The following is a 19,423-nucleotide window of genomic DNA, read 5'->3' on the forward strand; positions in this document are numbered from 1 at the left end:
TCTAAACCAATCTGTTGCCAAATTCCAAACAGACACAGAGACCAGGTTGGCTCTGGCGTAGAATCGAACCTTGTTTAAAAAAGGACGGGGTGAGGGTGGGGAATAGAACTGTCAGATGGATAAAGCCTCCTGCAGCTCCCGTTTCCCGACACTTATTAGTCACAACACGACTCGTCTGCCTCGCCTGCCTCCGTATATGCGCCTGAAGAAACGTTCGCAGTTTGAAGTAGGTTTTCCTTTAAAAGAAGCACATGTGTTCCGATGGGAATGGAATGGAGGGAGCGGGGAGGAAGAGGAGGAGGCCGCCGCGAAGGAGGACAGCTCCGTCCGGTGGTTGACCTGCCAGTAAGGTGGAAACGAATCGACTTTACACACACACACACACCTCTCCCGCTACATCTCCACTGTGATGTATGTAAAGTTAACTTGTACGTTATAAAAGGATTTTTTTAAAAAAATGTGTCTTAAGGCCTGTAAACTCCGCCATTTTGGTCTGAAGATGTAAAGAGATTGCTGTGCGAAAGGCAGAGACCACCGCCGACAACACTCTCGTGTGCTTTTTGTCCCCCTCTATGCTGTCGAACAAATCGAAACCATATCTGTTCTATATGTAATAAAAAACGTTGTTAACATCACCGGTACGTGAGCGTTGGTGAGCGCGCCAAAAGGCGGAGCAGCGGCATTGGTCTCTAGTCTTTTATTAGAATACACACGGGTTGGGCCCTGCAACAAAAGGTTGCAGCGCGGAATGTTCCTCTTCGGGGGCCCAGCCAGCCTTGCCTTCTTTCAGGATACTCTATTCTATCGTCCCCATTCCCCCCCTCCCCGAAATATTCAGCATTCTATAAAACTGAGCATGCTCAGTCCCATTCTCGGGTCTTTCTAAGATTTCCCCCCTACTTTTGCAAACCCCAAGCGTGTGGATACCTCCCTCTTGTTGCTCAGCAGCTCTGTTTTGGCACCACGTAGCTGTCATATCTTGGGACCCAAGCTTGCTGTTAATGTTTATGATTTCAGTTACTTTCAGTTACAATTATTTGAGTCTTTGCAGCCAGTGTGCAGGCATAAGCCATTCATTCCCCTGCCTTAACCACACACATACCGTCATAGAATTGTAGGAAGGGACCTCAAAGGTCATCTAGTCTAATCCCCTGCCAACGTAGGAAATCTGCTGCAGCATCTCTGATACAGGGCTGGCCCTACCATTACACAGGGTGAAGCAGTCGCCTCAGGCAGCAGATACTAGGAGGTGGCAGCAAGGTGTGGGACGAGAGAGCTGTCCTATGTTCCCTCAGCTACCCTGCTGCCTTCAGGTTCAATGGAAGACACTGTTCTATTACCAGTGTTGAAGAAATAGTCTAGTCAGCTTTTGTACATGAAATGGGAGAGGGTGCCATCTTGTTCTTTGCCTCAGGCAGCAACTTCCTTGGGCCAGCCCTGCCTTAATGGGTGGCTGTACAGCCTCTGCTTAAAAACCTCTTAACATAGGAGAGTCCACCACCTCCTGAGGCAGCCTGGCCCAGTTTTGAATAGTTCATACTATCAGGGAAGTTCTTCCTAATGTTCAACTGAAATCCCCTTTGTAATTCAAACTCCGTGGTCCTGGGTCCTTCCTTCTGGAGCAACAGAAAATAAAACTACCCCATCACCTTTGTGAGAGCCCATCGGAATATTTGAAGATGGCTTTATAATAAATAAAATATATAAATAAACATAGCCAACAGGCCCTCACCGGATGACGTCTTACAAAAAGAGTGAAAGCTGATGTCTTCCCATCTTTTATTTTACAAAAGCAATGGCATAGCCCATATTTTAGAAAGCCCTTTACATATTTAGAGATGTAAACAATCCTTGGAACGTTATTTGGAAGTACAGTCATTTGAAGTTGGACGAAGGATCTGGAAAGTTCCAGAAAGAATGCAGATGCCACGACAGCACAGCAACCATAATACGTCAGACGGGGCCCGCTCTAGCGCCACTGCGTGATATTCACTGTTCTGAACCACGCAAGGGGCCTTTCCGCTTTGCCTCCCTCCATCCCCAGGAGTCTAGAGTCTAGTATTCTGTTGCTACTGGACATTAGCTTTCTGCTGGGAAAAAGATAAAACGTGCACTAAAGCAAGTACCTCCCTCTGCCTTGCCCTGGAGTATCAGAAGCTTATTTTTAGGCGGGGGGAACCCAAGAGATACCAGCCACATGGATCCTGTCAAATCAACCATTGCCCTTTTCCCAACTGAAAAGGAATTGCAGCAGCGCACGCAGGGCAAAAGCAGCAGTTGCATAAGGATCCAAGCCTAAAATATTGCTAACTGGGAGCAATGGTTTGCATTTGCTGCTGTACCGTCAAACCTAAACTGCACAGCCTCTCTTGCTTCTGCCTTCTTTGGAGATTTAGTTTTGGCACCCACAGGACCCATCCCCCCCGCCCCCCCCCCAAAAAAATCCCAACCCCTGACACAGCCAAGCAGGGTGTTCTTTGCAGCACTGAAAGGCAGCGTCAGAAAGCCTGCAAAAAATACATTCGAAAAAGAAGAGAGGATTGGAATTCCTCCGGCCTGTACTTTTGCCCATCTCCTTCATAGCGCAGGGACGTCTCATTAATATTGCACTAAAAGGCTACAACAGCTTCCCTGCATCTGGCATCCTCCAGATCACAACTCCCATCATCCCCAGCTAGCATGATGAGGGTTGTAATCCCAACACATCTGGAGGGTGCAAGATTGAGGAAGGCTGTGCTACAATACTGGGAGCTTCAAACTCAGGAGATCTGTTCTTTCAAGTTTAGAGTATCCTTTCCTCTCCCCATCTATTCAAAGGAAGGACCGAAAACCAGGAGTCCAGTGAAATTCCAGAGAAGCTGAAATGGGAACGAACGGGTTGGTTCGGCACCCGAGTGACAGCGGGAAGAGCCGCGTTTCCGCCGCTCCTTTCTTTACTCGTAAACCCAGCGCTCCGTGCTGTCCTCCCAGCAAGTCAACTCGTCTGCATGGAACCAGAGCGCGATCTCTCGCTGGGCGCTCTCCGCCGAATCGCTTCCGTGAATCACATTCCTGTAAAGAAAGAAATGTTTTATTCTAATCTATCTATCTATTATATTTATATCCCGCCTTTTTTCCTCCAAGGAACCCCTTACTCGCCTTTTCTCTGAGCTAAACTGGCCCAGATGCCGTAACCTTTATAAACCCTTAGACCAGCCTTTCTCAACCTGGGGCGCTCCAGATGTGTTGGACTGCATCTCCCAGAATGCCCCAGCCAGCTGGCTGGGGCATTCTGGGAGTTGTAGTTCAACACATCTGGAGCACCCCAGGTTGAGAAAGGCTGCCTTAGACAATGCAAAATGTCCCATCAGACTTACTTTTTTTAAAACCACGACATGTTTGTCCCACTGTTCTTCCCAAGAGCTTACGGTGGTGTATGTGTCGTCCCATTTCCACCCCACAATTTTATTCTCGCAACAACCCTGTGAGGTGGGTTAGGCTGAAAGATGGTGCTTCCGAACAGGGCTTTTATCATGCAACCCCCCTTCCTTGTTCACGGACATCTGTACATGTCCCATCATCCATTCGTCACCCACCCGTGCTTTCCCACCATTTCTTCCATCTTGCTTCCTTAGCACAGAGAATCTTTCTAAGGAGGGAAAACACAGAAGAGCTGCACAGGGCCATTCATCTGGTAGTCCAGGGGGCTTCTGCTACCCCCAGGCGGGCGCCCAACCATACCCCCCCACTGATGCCAGCCCTACACATCTCTTGCCTACCCGGAGAGAGGCCTACCGACAGAAGCAAACCCAGAGCGTTTACTCACTTGCCGACTTCAACGCAGAAGTCTCCCCGGATCGTTCCAGGCTTGGAATCTGCCGGGTTTGTTTCGCCAATCATCGTGCGAGCCGCCTTCACGACTTCCAGTCCCTGCCAGACCTGCGTCGAAGTGAGGGAAAAGACGCGTTTGCAGCTGTCGCCTTCGCCTGTCCCTCCTTTTTTACCCAGGCGGCCCAAGGGAGCAGTGGAACATTGGGAAATGATGGAAGCCGCAGGCCTCTGCCTGCTCCCATAGCTCTTGAACCCTATTCTTTGCCCTCCGTTACATCCCACCGCAGCTGATGGGTAGGACACCTGCAGAGGTGGGAATCACCCAATGAGGTCAACAGAAGGTTACTGTTTGACAGAGACACACACAAAGGACCTGCTGCAATATGTTACCATTTGGAGTTGTCTTGTCTCCTCTAGAGGAGTCCTCTATGGCGGAGGACCGGGAGACTCCTGAGCTATGCAGTACAGAGGAGCTGCTTGTGTCTGGGGATCTTGAGCGGATCAGGGGGGTGTTAGGCCTCCGGGGGAAACAGCTGTCGGCAGTTCCCCTTGCGACATAGTTAGTCCCTTAATGGACTCGGGGGCAGATGCTGAGCCCCAGGGAGTGCAGACGCTTAAGTCTTGGCCAGCTGACAGACACAGAATAAGGGCTCCCCATGAGTAAGGCTCTGCTCATTAGTAGACTATTTCTTGGGCCTGAAATGCACTCTGATGAGTAAGGTTTTCCATTCCTTAGAAATAAGGACTCCCCGGGAGTAAGGCTCTGCTTGTGAGTAAAGTCTTCCTCGGGTGGCACTAAGGGCCTGCAGCTGTGCTCTGGGTTGGGCTCTGAAGGCTCAGGGTTCACAGCCTTCAGCTCCAGGCACTAAGAGCTGAAGCAATATTTGAGTACCAGCTCCCTGACATGTATTTCCCTGCTAACCCAGCTCTTCTCGGGCTCTCCCTGTATTTGACTTTGGACTGCCTACTGGCCTTGCTTTGGGAAATGACCCTGATTGGATCCCTGGAGCTCTCTCCCAGCACCACCGTACACAGGACAAGAGTGCTCCTCTTCAAGGCTCAAGCCAAGCCCTGTTCCAGGTTACTCCATTCCGTTCTGAGATGGTTTCCCATTTGTTTTTGCCTCCCAACAGTCAGCCAACATTCCGTGGCGACTGTGCATGTTCATTCCTTAGTGGGCTGTGATTTGGGGGGTGGGGAGGAGGATCCTAATTATTATTTTTATACTCCCGCAAACCTTGGGGTTAAGAACATCAGAAGAGCCCTGGTGCTGCATCAGACCAAGGGTCCATCTAGTCCAGCACTCTGTTCACACAGTGGCCAACCAGCCACAGGCCAGGGATGAACAATTAGGACATGGTTCCCCCAAGCCTGCTGATACCTCCCTGTTGTGCAAGGATAGGGACGCTTTGGCTACATCAGGAGCTGGACCCAGAGCCTTGGGTTTGCTATTAGCATCTAGGATGATACCAACAGGGGATGAAAACAGCAGGGGAAGGGCTGTGGCTCAGTGGTAAAGCACTTGCTTTGCATGCACCAGGTCCCAGGGTTCGATCCCTGGCATCTCCACATAGGGCTAGGGGGGAAAAAATCTGTCTGATAACCTGGGGAGCTGCTGCCAGTCAGTGTTGTCAATACCGGGCTAGATGGACCAACAGTCCAACTTGGTATAAAATAGGGGTGGAGAAGTAAAATTGGGTGGGGGACCAGATGACTCCCCCCGCCAGCCTCAGTGGGCCGGAGCGGCAACCTCCACGGGCCAGATCAGGCCTGCGGGCCACAGATCAACCACCCATGATATAAGGCATCTTCCTGCGTTCTAGGTATTGGCATTTTATCTCCAAAGAATTCAAGAACTGCCTTGTTGGAACAGAGGCAAAGATTCCACGGAGCCCTGCCATTCCTCTTACGTTCTCTTACTCACCATGGCCACGACAGGTCCCGAGCTCATATATTTCACTAGGCGGCTGTAAAAAGGGCGTTCGCGGTGAGCGATGTAATGTTCCTTCAACAGGTCTTCGGAAGCCTGCTCAGAAACACGGATCCAATCAATATTGTATTCAGGCATACGGTTGATTTAATGGCTCACACTTAGGCCAGGGGCGACCGCACAAAGTCAGAGGGGTCCCAGAGAAATCCAGCTTTTCTGAACCCCGAAGAAGAATTCTGCCAAGGAGCATTAGTGCCTGTCCATAAGTTAAGGTCTTTATGTGAGGGAGTGTCCCTTCTTTGGGTGCCCACTCTGTTAGAGATGAGGCGGGGTGGAAACAGAGGTTAGGGCCTTCTTAGTGGTGACTCTCTGCATGTGGAACACTCGCCCTAGGGAGGCTCCCTTGGTGCTCAATCTACTGTTATTTTGACAGCAGGCAAAGAGCCTTTTATTTTCCAGGCTTTTTATTTCTTAATAAATTAAACTGCTTGTGGTTTAATGCTGGTTTTTTATTGACTGCTCTTAAGGCGCATCCCTATGCGTGTTTAGACAGAGTCCTACAACTCCCAGCGTGCCCCAGCTAGCTGGCTGGGACACATGGGAATTGAAGGACTTTTTCTCTGTCTAAACACGCATAGGGATGCGCCCTTAGTGTGTTTACTGTTTTCAATCTTTTGGGGCTGTTCCTTTTTTCCCCTTTGTAAACTGCTTGCTTGAAGGACAGGTTAGAAACTTTGATGAGGATGACCATAGCAACAATTCAAGGTCAAGAAATTAAGGGCAGCATCCAGTGGTACTCGTACATGGAGCAGACCCATGGAAGTGAATGGATCTTGTTTAAGCAGGGCCTCATTTATGGATACTGCCCTGAGAACTGCCCGCTAACGAACAGCCCTGAGTTGTATGCGTAGCCTCACCTCTGGACTGGGAGCTTTCCATGAGAGAGAGGTAAAGGGATGCATGGCATTTACATGGGGGAGGATCACCCTATGCCAGTGTGGTGTAGCGGCTAGAGTGTTGGACTGCAAGTTGAGAGATCCGGGTTCTAGTCCCCACTCAGCCATGGAAGCTCACTGGGTGACTTTGGGCCAGTCACAGACTCTCAGCCCAATGTACCTCACAGGGTTGTTGTTGTGAGGCTAAAGTAGAGAGGAGGATTATGTACGCTGCCTTGGGTTCCTTGGAGGAAAAAAGGCGGGATATAAATGCAATAAATAAATAAGGTCCCGGGTTCAATCCAGTTAAATCGATCGGAGAGGTGGTGATAGAGAAGGCGTTCTCTAGCTGAGACACTGGAGTGCCACAGAGAGTGAGGAACCTGGTGCCCTCCAGACGTTGAACGGGAAAGCTCTCTCCACCCGTGACCTATTATAAAGGCCTTTGGCCGGCCATCCTTACCTGCACGAGTTTCATTCCCACCAATTTGAAGCCCTTCTTCTCAAAGCGCCGGATGATCTCGCCTACCAGATGCCGCTGTACCCCATCTGGCTTGATGGCCAGGAAGGTGCGTTCACTCAGACCGGTGAAAGCTAGAAATGGGGAAGAGGAGGGCTGATTTCAAATTTCCAGTGTACAATTTCAGATATAAGTTCTGTGCAAAAAGTGCTCTTCTTTCAAGTAATTGCAGGGATTTAACAAAGGTAGTTGGGGTTGGGAGGCTTTTTGCCCACTCTCATGTCTCCCTGATGACACCTAGAAAGAAACCATTCAAAGCTCCAACCCCTTCCTGTGCACAGGCGCATCAGGACATTCGGTGGAAAAGGGAGAATTCCCCCAATGTATGGAACAGCGACTCTAATCTACAAGATTGTGTAAATTTAGCTCCCATGTGTGCGATTTCATCGGTGGAAATTATTCCAGATTAATAGAAGAGGGGTGAGGGTCGGGCGAAGGCAAATACTTGGATATTTAGGGCGCAATCTGTTGCTTGTTTAGACAAAAAAATAATCCTACAACTCCCAGCATTCCCCAACCAGCTGGGGGATGCTGGGAGTTGTAGGACTTATTTCTGTCTAAACATGCACAGTGCGGGGGGATCTACACTATTGCTTTTAAAGCGCTTTAAAGCACTTTGAAAAAGTTTTGAAACCTGTATATGCAGTGTGTCCTGGGCCCCAACAGTTGTCAAAATTGTTATAAAGCGCTTTAAAGCAGTAGTGTAGATCACCCCCCTGGACTGCACCCTTATTGCAGTACTGTGAGCGCTGGACTAAAATTAGCTCCAAATCTCCACTCAGCCATAAAATTCACCAGGTGACCTTGAGCCGGCCACCATCTCGCAGCCGACCCTACCTAACAGGGTTGTTAGGAGGGTAAAGGGGGGGGGGAGGGGAGAACCATCCATGTACACCACCGACAGTTTCTCTGAGGATGGAGATGATGACGATGACAGATGGAGGAAAGAGGGAGCAAACCCTCACTGTGCACCTCAGAAGTGCGAGAAGGGAAGCAAAGAGGGAGAGAAGAAGGATCTCCTTAGGGGGAAATGGAGAGAGACGGGCGTTGCTTCCAGGGAATCAATAAGCAAATGCAACCCAGGAAGGCTTGGTTCAGTGCTGCCCAGAGAAGGAGGCGAGGGGAAAGGGGAGACTTCATGGGGCATCCCAAGATCTTTGGGTGCAGAAAGGTAGAGGTCCCTGCCCGGCACTCACCTGTTTGAAAGATGCTAGCAAACAGGGCCAGCAAGAAGATCATGGTGGCGGTAAGAGCCGCCGCAAGAAAGAACCCAAAAGAGCAAATGAAAAAAGCAAGGGCGAGAGCGCGCACGCAGGCCGGGGTGAACGATCGGGAGCGCGCACGCTTGCTGCTGAAGCTCAAGAGGTAGCAGCAAAGAGAGAAGTTCCAGATTCTTTCCAACTCCGGTTTTATTTGCTGGTGGTGGGTGTTATTTTGTTAGGGGAAAGGTTTGAAAGATATAGGTCACTATGCTATGCAGGTTTAGAACGGATGGCTGGGGGATGCTGGGAGTTGTAGGACTTTCCCCACCATCCCCACCGGTCTAAACCTGCATGAGATTGCAGCTTTAAAAGCTCAGCGCCTCCGCAGACAAGTCAATGGAGCAGACAGATTTTGCGTGAGAAAGGATTTGGGCTGGGGAGTGGGGACAGCTTAACCAGGCTGGGCTTTGCTGCCCCTTGAGGGAAGTTTACAGTCTTTTGCATTGGGAGGGGGGGATTTCTGGTTAGGCATCCAAACTTAGGGTGGCCCTATGGAAAGGAGGACAGGGCTCCTGCATCTTTAACAGTTGCATTGAAAAGGGGATGTCAGCAGGTGTCATTTGCCTATATGGAGAACCTGGTGAAATCCCCTCTTCATCACAACAGTGAAAGCTGCAGGAGCTATACTAGAGGGACCAGATTTAAAAGAGGGCAGCTTTAACTGTTGTGATGAAGAGGGAATTTCACCAGGTGCTGCATGCATACAAATGACACCTGCTGAAATTCCCTTTACAACTGTTAAAGATGCCTCCTTTTCATATGGTCACCCTATCCAAACTAGCCTCAGCCTCCCTTCTAGCTTACCCTATTAACAGAGGCCTACACTGCAGGACTGTTGTAAGCCACTCTGCCTCAGTCACAGCCCTTCCTTCCCTCGTCTGCAACGCGAGGAGCATAGAGCGCATGTGCAGAACTGTGTTTCAAAACACACCGCGGCGCCTAGCAACCTCAACCGGAAGTCCTGGTGCTTGGCGTGTCGCTCTATCTTCTGTGTCTCTATGGTACGAGGGACCTTCGGGTTTTCTTCTTTTCCTCCTTTGCCGCCGTGAGTTTCCTTTTGGGCATGCGCAGTGGCCTCGGCGGCGGCGGCTCTCGAGAGCGACTCAACATGGCGGCGGCGGTTGGGGCGCCGCTGGAGCACGAGACCCAGATCTTCCTGGACCTCTTCCACCAGGACGGGCTGGTCATCTGCGCCCGCGGACTGGGCATCGACCGCCTCCTCCTGCGCTTCCTCCGCCTCTACTGCGAACCGGCCAGGCTGGTGTTGGTGCTGAACACCAGCCCTGCAGAGGAGGTAAGGGAAGAGACCTCGGGGGAATGGAGCCGCCGGGCTGTTTGGTTTTATTATTATTATTATTTATTTATATAGCACCATCAATGTACATGGTGCTGTACAGAGCAAAACAACAAACAGCAAAACCCTGCCGCATAGGCTTACATTCTAATAAAATCATAATAAAACAATAATGAGGGGAAGAGAATGCACCAAACAGGCAGTATAAAAGTCAGAGCAAAATCAAGTTTTAAAAGCTTTAGGAAAAAGAAAAGTTTTTAGCTGAGCTTTAAAAGCTGCGGTTGAACTTGTAGTTCTCAAATGTTCTGGAAGAGCGTTCCAGGCGTAATGGGCAGTGGAAGAAAATTTATTTCTCGCCTGTGTAATATCCTGCCTTTTCTTTCCTCTTGCGAGGAACCCAAAGTCAGTCAGTCAATTTATTGTGTTACAAGCAGTTAGCTAGGGTGACCCAATGAAAAGGAGGACAGGGCTCCTGTATCTTTAACAGTTGCATAGAAAAGGGGATTTCAGCAGGTGTCATTTGTATATATGGGGAACTTGGGGAAATCCCCTCTTCATCACAACAGTGAAAGCTGCAGGAGCCCTGCCCTCTTTTAAAACTGGTCACTCTAGTATAGCTCCTGCAGCTTTCATTGTTGGGATGAAGATGGAATTTCACCAGGTGCTGCATGCATACAAATGACAACTGCTGAAATTCCCTTTTCTGTGCAACTGCTAAAGATGCAGGAGCCCTGTCCTCCTTTCCATTTTAGCAAAGGAGAAATGTATATATTTCTAAGATCATTATACATAGGACATTCAAGCAAAACATGAATTAAGTCTTTGATAACAAATGACAAACTTTAGCATGTGATGAGGAGCCCTTCAGCGATTTTAGCAAAGGAGAAATGTATATATTTCTAAGATCATTATACATAGGACATTCAAGCAAAACATGAATTAAGTCTTTGATAGAGACTGCGTTACATCCACATACTCTATCTTTAATTAGTAATCTCTTATATTGTCCTAGCTGAACTGCTAAAGGGAGAACATTTAGTCTTACTGAGGAACCCAAGGTGCCTTATGTAGACCTCCTCTCCATTTTATCCTCACAGTAACCTTGTGAGGTAGGCTAGGCTGAGAGTCAGGGGCTGCCCCAAAGGGAGCTTCATGGCCTACTAGGGATTAGAACCTGGGTCTCCTGAGGCCCAGGAAACCAGGGGCAAATGGAAGGCATTAAACACTGACCATGTGCAGAAGACATGTTAAGCCACGGTGGTTAAACATGTTGAGCTAAACATTATGGCTTAGTGTGTCATGTGGACCATGACTTAACGTGTTGTGTGAACCATCCCTACCCCTGGTGGCTACATAATCATGGTTTAAACACACTCACTAATCATTTGCTCCAAAAGGGTTAGCAGCCTAACCATGGCTTATGTTGTTGTCTGAACAGGCCTGAACATTATGGCTTAGCATGTCATGTGAACTATTCCTAACCACGGTGGCTACATAATCATGGTTTAAATACACTCACTAATCGTTTGCTTCAAAAGAGTTAGCAGCCTAATCATGGCTTAGCTCGTTATCTGAACAGGCCCATTATGTCCTAAGTTGCCTGCTCTATGAAGTAGTTAGAGTTAAACACTGGGCCAGATTATTGCTAAATTCACGGGCTCTGAAGCAGAATGTGTTTACTGCCTGCTCACGGATGCATTTTCCTAGGGTGACCCTACGAAAAGGAGGACAGGGCTCCTGTATCTTTAACAGTTGTACTGAAAAGGAAATTTCAGCAGGTGTCATTTGTATATATGGAGAACCTGGTGAAACTCCCTCTTCATCACCACAGTTAAAGCTGCAGGTGCCCTGCCCTCTTTTAAATCTGGTCACTCTAGTGTAGCTTCTGCACTTTAACTGTGGTGATGAAGAGGGAATTTCACCAGGCTCTCCATATATACAAATGACACCTGCTGAAATCCCCTTTTCTATGCAACTGTTAAAGATACAGGAGCCCTGTCCTCCTTTTCATATGGTCACCCTAATTTTCCTAGGTCAAATACCAAGTGGCCAACTTTACCTTGCTGACTCTTAAAATTATTTATTATTTATTTATTTATCATATTTATACCCCGCTCCTCAGCCAAAAAAGGCTCTCGGAGCGGCTTACACTTAGCAAAAAAGACAGTCCCTGCCCTCAGGCTTACAGTCTAATAAAGACATGACACACAAGGAAAAGGAGTTCAGGAGGGAAGAGGTAGAGAGAGAGAGAAATTAAGTGGACTGGGAAAAGGGCTGATGGGATTGTCCTGCTCCCGAAGGAGGGGAATCCAACTGGAGCAGGCCCCGATGTTTCCTCGGCCTGCTCCTGTCCCCTCGGTCCTTCTTCTTCCCCACAGGGCCAAGATGGCAGTTTGCCCTGGGGGGGGGGGGAAGAGTCCAGCAGGAGCAGGCCCCGATGTTTCCTAGAAAATTAGAAAGAGAATTGTAACTGTATCTACTATTCTGGTTAGACACTTTGCTAAACTATTGTATAGGAATCATTTTAATACCGGGATTGCCTTCATTATAGCTGTAACCACAGTTAGATATTTAGGATTTTATTATTTTACTTGTATTTTAGTCATTAATTGTTGTTTTTATGAATGATGTATTTATTATTGTTATTATTATTTCTGTGTGCATGTTTGGTTTACTATGTTATGACCTGTGGTTGCAAAATAAACTAAAACAGTCCAACACTAACTGCTACACCACACTGGCTCTCGTTAGACAACTACGCAATTAACCTGCTGTGCAGTGCAATGCCATGCATGCTTGTGCAGGAGACAGTTCTTCCTAACATTCAGTTGAAATCCCCTTTTTTTTGTAATTTGAAAGGCCTGTCCTGACCTTGTCTCAGGTCCTAGCTCAAACTCCAGAAAACAAATTTGTTCCATCATATATTATATGATTTTTTTTTCTACTTCTGCAAATCTTGTGGTTACCCCAGACCTGCGGTTACCTGCAGTTACCCCAGACCCGAAACAAATTTAAAAAGGAAGTTCCATTGCATCACTGAGTTTTACTTCTGAGTAAACACATTGTGGATCATGCTGTGATATGACATTTTTATAGCACCCTTCGGCTATAATTCTGTACACCGTTACCTGGGGCATGTCCCATTGAACGTAGTGGATTAGGCTCCTGAGTAAACAAGCACAGGATTGCTCTGCACATATTTCTAAACCATCTTTTTTATTTTTCACATTGTGTTAATTCTGAATCGCTTACTTTTGGTTTAGGAGTTTTTTATAGACCAGTTAAGGACCGATAATGTTGCTCATCTTCCTCGACGTGTTACAAATGAAATTGCAAGCAACAGTCGCTATGAAGTTTACACCCAAGGGGGGGTCATTTTTGCAACCAGCCGAATTCTGGTGGTGGATTTTCTGACAGACAGGATTCCTTCCGATCTTATCACTGGTAAGAAACTTGCAAACGAGAACTGGTTCTAACAGTGGTTCCCCCACCCATCCTACACCCACCCATGCATAATTTGAGTCTAGACTGAAAAAATGTGAGCGTTGCTCTGCTGAGGTAACTCATCCACATTTATGGAGATTTATAATATTTCATTATCTATTGTTGAAAAATATGTATTTTCCTTTTACAGTGTCGTTCCCACTAGAGGTCAGTGCTACATAAGAGCTAAATTATATATTATGCTACGTAAACTACAGATTAGCTATCAAGCTATGCAGCAGTCTCTGGGCTGTCCCCTGTGTGCTGTTTAGTCTCCTCTTCTCCCTTATGCACCAAGACAACTAGAATATGGGATGAGTATGTGTTGAATGATGGGTTGTGGTTGAACTCAGCTGTGCTAACATTGTTTGTTAACCACAAACAACCCAACAACAAATCGTCAGTTCACTTTGTGGGTTGTTTGTGGTTAACAAACCATGGTTTGCGTGGGTGTGGCTGGGTTCACGCAACGCAATAAGCCACAATTCAACAACAAGCCACTGTTCAATAACAGCCCACATTCAATTTGTAATCTGGCTTGCGGTATTGTGTGAACCCAGCCAGTGTGTAGTGCAGGAATGGGCAGATTGGGATATAATGATAGAACTCTGGATGATATGCATTCGATCTTTAGGGGTTTCTGACTCCTAATAGTTTCACAAAAGCAACAGGAAAAAGAGCCACCCGTCTTAAATAAGGCTGCTGAAATTAAGGTAGTTTGAGCAGGGGGTACCAGGAATTGATTTTTGTGAGAAAAGACTGTGAGCTCAGCTCCGATGCTGAAAACAGATTCTTCGTTTGAGCCATGATGATGTTCTGCCCTTATCCTAGTGAGAATTCCCTTCCTCTAAGGCCTTTCTCATCCTAAGCAGAAATCACCTTCTCTTGCACACACTTGGTTTCACTGCCACCAGGATCTTTAAGGTTCAAGCCCATCCCTTATTCAGTCCTCTCTCCGTGAGGACACATAGACTTCATGCTTTATAACCTTAGGAACATTAGGAGGGCCATGCTGGATCAGACCAAGAGTCCATCTAGTTCAGCACTCACCTTACGCAGCCTCCTGGTGTTTTGGACTTCAATTCCCATCAGCCCCAGCCAGCATGAGTAATGGTCAGGCATTCTGGGATCTGTAGTCCAAAACATCCAGACGGCATCAGGTTGGAGGAAAGCTGCTACACACATTGAATTCAAGTTACTTCTAAGTAGAATTAGAAGTCATTAAAAATCTTTGGATGATCTTGGGCCAGTGACCTTATCTCACAGGACTGTTGTGAGGATAAAATTTACCTGCATGTTCAATCCATTTGCTTTACTTGGTTTAATTTACAGAATTTGCTGCCACAAGATGCGATGGAGGCTTGTTTAGATGAGGATTAGACAAATTCCTGGAGGAGAGTTCAGCCAATGGCATTTAGCCATGAGTGCTAAATTGAACCTCCATGTTTAAAGGCACTGTACCCCTGCATGACAATTTTCTGGGGGCAGGGGAATACTTTTGCCTTTAGGACCAGAGAGCTTTGGCTACAGAGTGCTTTTAAATTATATATTGTTTTAACTTGGATCATGGTTTAATTTGTTTTTAACTGTGTATATTTATTGTTTTATACTGTATGTTTTTATCTGTACGCCGCCCTGAGATCTTAGTGATATTGGGCAGGATATACATATTTTAATTAAATAAATAAATACTGAAATATAATAAATGAAATGAAGTAAATGCAACGTTCTGCTCGTGAGCTTTCTGGAAGTTCCGCTTGGCCACTGTGGAAAGCAGGTTACTGAAGTAGATGGATGTTTGAATGTGAAGTGCAATCTTTTGCACACTTATTATTATTATTATTATTTATATAGCACCATCAATGTACATGGTGCTGTAAGAGTAACTTACTTAAGAGTAAGCCCCGCTGAGCACCATGGGGCTTCCTGTCTGAGTAGATCTGCCAAGGATTGCAATGTTGTTGTGTTCCAAGAATGTGGCTATACTTAAATAAAGTTTGGGGTCCTGGCATTTCCTCTTTTTTTATGTGCCCTGAGCATATTTTAAATTGCACCCATATTTTCCATTGACACAGCCGTGAAGGAGGAGGAGGAATTAGATGGGTCCCAGTTCTTCCATCGCTGAATAAACTGCTAAAGAACAGTTAGAATGTGTCCCTCTCTTTAATCCGTAAAACCTTTGAAACTCCTAACCCCCTTCTGCAAAATATCACATCCTGTGCTGTATTATGTTTGGTTGATTGCTTGTTTCCCCCTCTCTATGGCCTGGATTTATTCATCTTGTTGTTCTGCCAGGTATTTTGGTGTACAAAGCCCACAGAATCATTGAGTCTTGCCAAGAAGCTTTTATCTTGCGACTCTATCGGCAGAAGAACAAGCAGGGTTTCGTCAAAGCCTTCACAGACCACGCCGTTGCCTTTAACACTGGCTTTTGTCATGTGGAAAGGGTGATGAGGAATCTCTTTGTGAGGAAGCTTTACCTCTGGCCACGGTAAGATGTTCAATACAGTGCTTGGACTAATGAATCAACCATGGTTGTGGCCTGTGTTTAGGCATCACATTATTATTATTATTATTATTATTATTATTATTATTATTATTATTATTATTATTATTATTATTTTCTATACCGCCCAATAGCCGAAGCTCCCTGGGCGGTTCACAAAAAACAAAACAATTCAAAGTGTAAAACAAACAGTATAAAAACATGATATAAAATGCACATTAAAACGAATTATAACATACCATACATGATTAAAACATCCTGAAAACATTCTAAAATTTCAGTGGATAGGCCTGCCGGAATAGATCAGTCTTTATTGCTTTTTTTAAATTCTAAAAGACTGTCAAGTTGACGAATCTCCTCCGGCAGGCCATTCCACAGTCTGGGAGCAGCAGAAGAGAAGGTCCTCTGGGTAACAGTTGTTAATCTAGTTTTTGCTAGCTGAAGTATACCATGGTTGATCACGACATGGTCAAGCCTAGCTTGGCCCTCAGGCTTGCGTCATCCTCCTCCTCTCGCTCAGCCATGAGGAGAAGTTTGTCAGCTTTCGCTTCCAGTTTTGATGGACTACAGTTTGCGTCATTGCCAAAAACGACAAACTGTGGTGAATCTTTATAACCATGGCTTGTTTGAAAAAGCCCAGTTCTGAGGACCCACACGCTCAGGTACTCTGGGAAGAATTAATTTCAGTCAGCCAAAACTTGGCTGACAACCATTACCCAGAGGACCTTCTCCCAGACTGTGGAATGGCCTGCCGGGAGAGATCCGTCAGCTTAATGGTCTTTCTGAATTTAAAAAAGCTATAAAGATGGATCTCTTCTGGCAGGGCTACCCAGTCGAATTTTAAAACGTCTTAAAAACCCCAAACTATGAACAGTGAAAAACAAGAAAAGCAATAAGTACGTAAAAACATTACAACAAGACAGTCATGAAACGGAGCAGTGTCATAATTCATTCCGAGTCAGCAGAAGCCTGGATAAACAAGGAACGCCTCCTCCCATATGTACTTGCCCGGACCCTAAGGTCATCCTCAGGGGTCCTTCTCCATGAGCCCCTGCCAAAGGAAGTGAGGCAGGTGGCTACCAGGAGGAGGGCCTTCTCTGCTGTGGCACCCCGGCTGTGGAATGAGCTCCCTAAGGAGGTTCACTTGGCACCTACATTATATGCTTTTAGACGCCAGGTGAAGACCTTTTTATTCTCCCAGTATTTTAACAGTCTATAAATACATTTTAACTTGGTGTTTTAAATTTGTAATTTTGCATTCCTGCTGTTTTTATTTGGTTGAACTTTTATATTGTATTTTATATGATGGTTTTATACTGTTGTTTTATACTTTGAATGTTTTTAATTTTTGTGAACCGCCCAGAGAGCTCCGGCTATTGGGCGGTATAGAAATGTAATAAATAAATAAATAAACAAATAGATCTTCATGAGGTGTTTAAAGCTTCTCACACTTTCTGCCTCTTGAACAATGCGCGGGTGGGCGTTCCAGAGGGTGGGTGCCACTACTGAGAAGGCTGCTTATGTGCTGTTACTTTGCCATGGTCTATTGGTTGTGGAACAATCAGTAAGGCCTCCTCTAAAAATCTCAGGGGTTGATTGGGTGTATTTACAGGAAGGTGGGCAGCTAGGTTTAGCACAAAAATGGAGCGGGGGGGGGAAGATGCTGTGTTGACGAGGGTCGATCGCCCCTTTTTGCTGTGAAAGATGCACCACGAATGAGATGATGGACCGTAGATCGGTAGTAGAGCATCTTCTTTTACACTCAGAAGGCCGCAGTTTTGTTTCCTGGCATCTCCAATTAAAATGATTGGTAGCAGCTGGTGAAAAAAGAGAGCTTCGGCTATTGGGTGGTATAAAAATGCAATAAATAAATAAATAAATATTAAAAATTCTCTGCTGAAGCCCCACTGCCAGGCAGAGTAAACAATATTGGGTTGATGGACTCATATTCTGACTTGATCTAAGGCACTTCCTATGTTCCTGCATCCATTTTTGCCGTTCGTGTGAATCGACGCAGGACCTCCTTTCTCTGGGATGTCCTTCAATCTCCCTCTTCCCCCAGGTTTCACGTAGCGGTGCACTCCTTTTTAGAGCAGCACAAGCCTGAAGTGGTCGAAATGCACGTCACCATGACCCCAGCCATGCGCGCCATCCAGAGTTCGATACTGGACATCCTGAACGCGTGTCTGAAAGAACTGAAGCTCTGCAACCCTGCTTTGGAAGCGGAGGATTTATCCCTAGAAAATGCAATGGGGAAGGCTTTCGACAAGGTATCCCTTTCTCCTTGCTTTGGATTGTGGAGTTTTTTTCTGCGGCTTCCCTTGCCTTAGCCATTGCACTGTGATTGTGGGGTTGTGGTTAGTGCTTTGTGAAGAACATAACAAGAGACCTATGTTCTCAGACCAAAGCTCTATCAAGTCCTGCTTCCTTCAGTGGCCAATCAGATGCCCCTGGTATACCCACAAACAGATCATGAAAGTTGGGCGAGTATCCAAAGTAGATCCAAAAAGGAATGAAACGTTCTCAGGATGCAAAGATTTTATTTACGGAAAGCCCAACACGTTTCAGCCTCTCTGTTTTTTTTTTCTTTTTCTTCCAAGGCCTTCAAGGGGTTATAAAACGGTCTGCAGACATTTTTACTACAAAATGTCTCCTGTTGTAATTTACTGGCAACTTGTGAATTACTGCAGGAGATGTTTTGTTTTAAGGATTTCTGCAGAGGTTTACATAACCCCTTGATGAAGGCCTTAAAAGTAAAAATGAGTCCAAAATGTGTCGGCTTTCCATAAGTAAAGTAATAGAATCATAGAATAGTAGAGTTGGAAGGAGCCACTACGGCCATCAAGTCCAACCCCCTGCTCAGTGCAGGAATTCACCTTAAAGCCTCCCTGCCAGATGGCTGTCCAGCTGTCTCTTGAAGGCCTCCTGTGTGGGAGAGCCCATGACCTCCCTAGGTCATCAGTTCCATTCTCGTACTGCTCTAATAATCTTTGCATCAGGAGACATTTCTCTCCGTGAAAGCAATTCAACATCCCTGTTGTAAATCCCCAGCATAGATCGTTAGAAGTATGCTACACTTGAATAGAGAGGTTCCACTCCAAACAATTCTGGCTAATAAGATCAGAAGAGGACCTGTGCTGGATCATACCAAGGGTCCATAGTCCAACGTCCTGTTTTCCACAGCCAAGCAGATGCTTCTGAGTGGGACCACAAACGGCATGAAAGCAATTGCACTCTCCGTTTTATTGCCCCTTGACCAGTGATGTTCCACGGTAGACTTCCTAACCCAGGAGATTCCATGTAGCTCTCCTGACTGAAAAGAGCATGAAAGGAGCCCTGCTAGATGACTCCACCACCCAGTTTCCCATGTTGGCCCACCAGTTTTCCTTTGGAAGCCACAAGCAGAGGGCAATAATTGGAGCTCCAGCCTGACTTTCCTTGCAGAGTTGTTGGATGCGAAGGGTGTGGGAAGAACCGGGGACCCACCTTGAGTTCCTTGGAGGGAAGGTGGGAAATGCAACACTGGAAAGCGATGGGGTGCAGCTAGATGGCATCTTACCCCCCATTGTGCATCCAACTTGTTCCCGATCCACTAAGGTGCGGGTTTCCTTTGTTCAGTCGGGGCAGTGGTGTTTTCATTTCTGAAAGGGAGGTGCTGGTGTCTTTAGCCCATCTGCATCCCT

The 19,423-nt window shown here is 46.5% G+C and overlaps 3 protein-coding genes across 6 annotated transcripts in view; 1 reads left to right on the plus strand and 2 right to left on the minus strand.

The window, feature by feature from the left end:
• Window positions 1-19,423, minus strand: part of LOC134409982 (major facilitator superfamily domain-containing protein 1-like) — a 319,448-nt gene that overhangs the window by 107,539 nt on the left and 192,486 nt on the right. The gene's annotated exons all lie outside the window — the stretch shown is intronic.
• NME3 (NME/NM23 nucleoside diphosphate kinase 3) lies at window positions 2,450-8,463 on the minus strand. 2 transcript variants are annotated; one of them, XM_063143583.1, is made up of 5 exons: window positions 8,392-8,463; window positions 7,205-7,269; window positions 5,735-5,836; window positions 3,806-3,918; window positions 2,450-3,051 (listed from the first exon to the last, which is right to left on the minus strand). In XM_063143583.1, exons 1-5 carry the CDS (start codon window positions 8,432-8,434, stop codon window positions 2,934-2,936), a joined length of 441 nt encoding a protein of 146 aa, XP_062999653.1. In that variant the 5' UTR covers window positions 8,435-8,463; the 3' UTR covers window positions 2,450-2,933. The 2 variants fall into 2 exon arrangements, with proteins under 2 accessions (XP_062999653.1, XP_062999652.1); XM_063143582.1 differs by having other exon boundaries at window positions 2,454-3,051; window positions 7,139-7,269.
• Window positions 9,566-19,423, plus strand: part of ERCC4 (ERCC excision repair 4, endonuclease catalytic subunit) — a 35,736-nt gene continuing 25,878 nt past the window's right edge. For all 3 annotated transcript variants that reach the window (XR_010026235.1, XR_010026234.1, XM_063143023.1), the window contains exons 1-4: window positions 9,566-9,751; window positions 13,015-13,195; window positions 15,530-15,725; window positions 17,803-18,010. Coding sequence is in view for 1 of the 3 variants with exons in the window: in XM_063143023.1 (XP_062999093.1) it covers window positions 9,566-9,751; window positions 13,015-13,195; window positions 15,530-15,725; window positions 17,803-18,010 (771 nt within the window). In the remaining 2 variants the exon portion in view is untranslated. The remainder of the gene's footprint in view (window positions 9,752-13,014; window positions 13,196-15,529; window positions 15,726-17,802; window positions 18,011-19,423) is intronic.

The sequence above is a fragment of the Elgaria multicarinata genome, chromosome 17, assembly GCF_023053635.1.
Source record: "Elgaria multicarinata webbii isolate HBS135686 ecotype San Diego chromosome 17, rElgMul1.1.pri, whole genome shotgun sequence".
Lineage (NCBI taxonomy): Eukaryota > Metazoa > Chordata > Lepidosauria > Squamata > Anguidae > Elgaria > Elgaria multicarinata.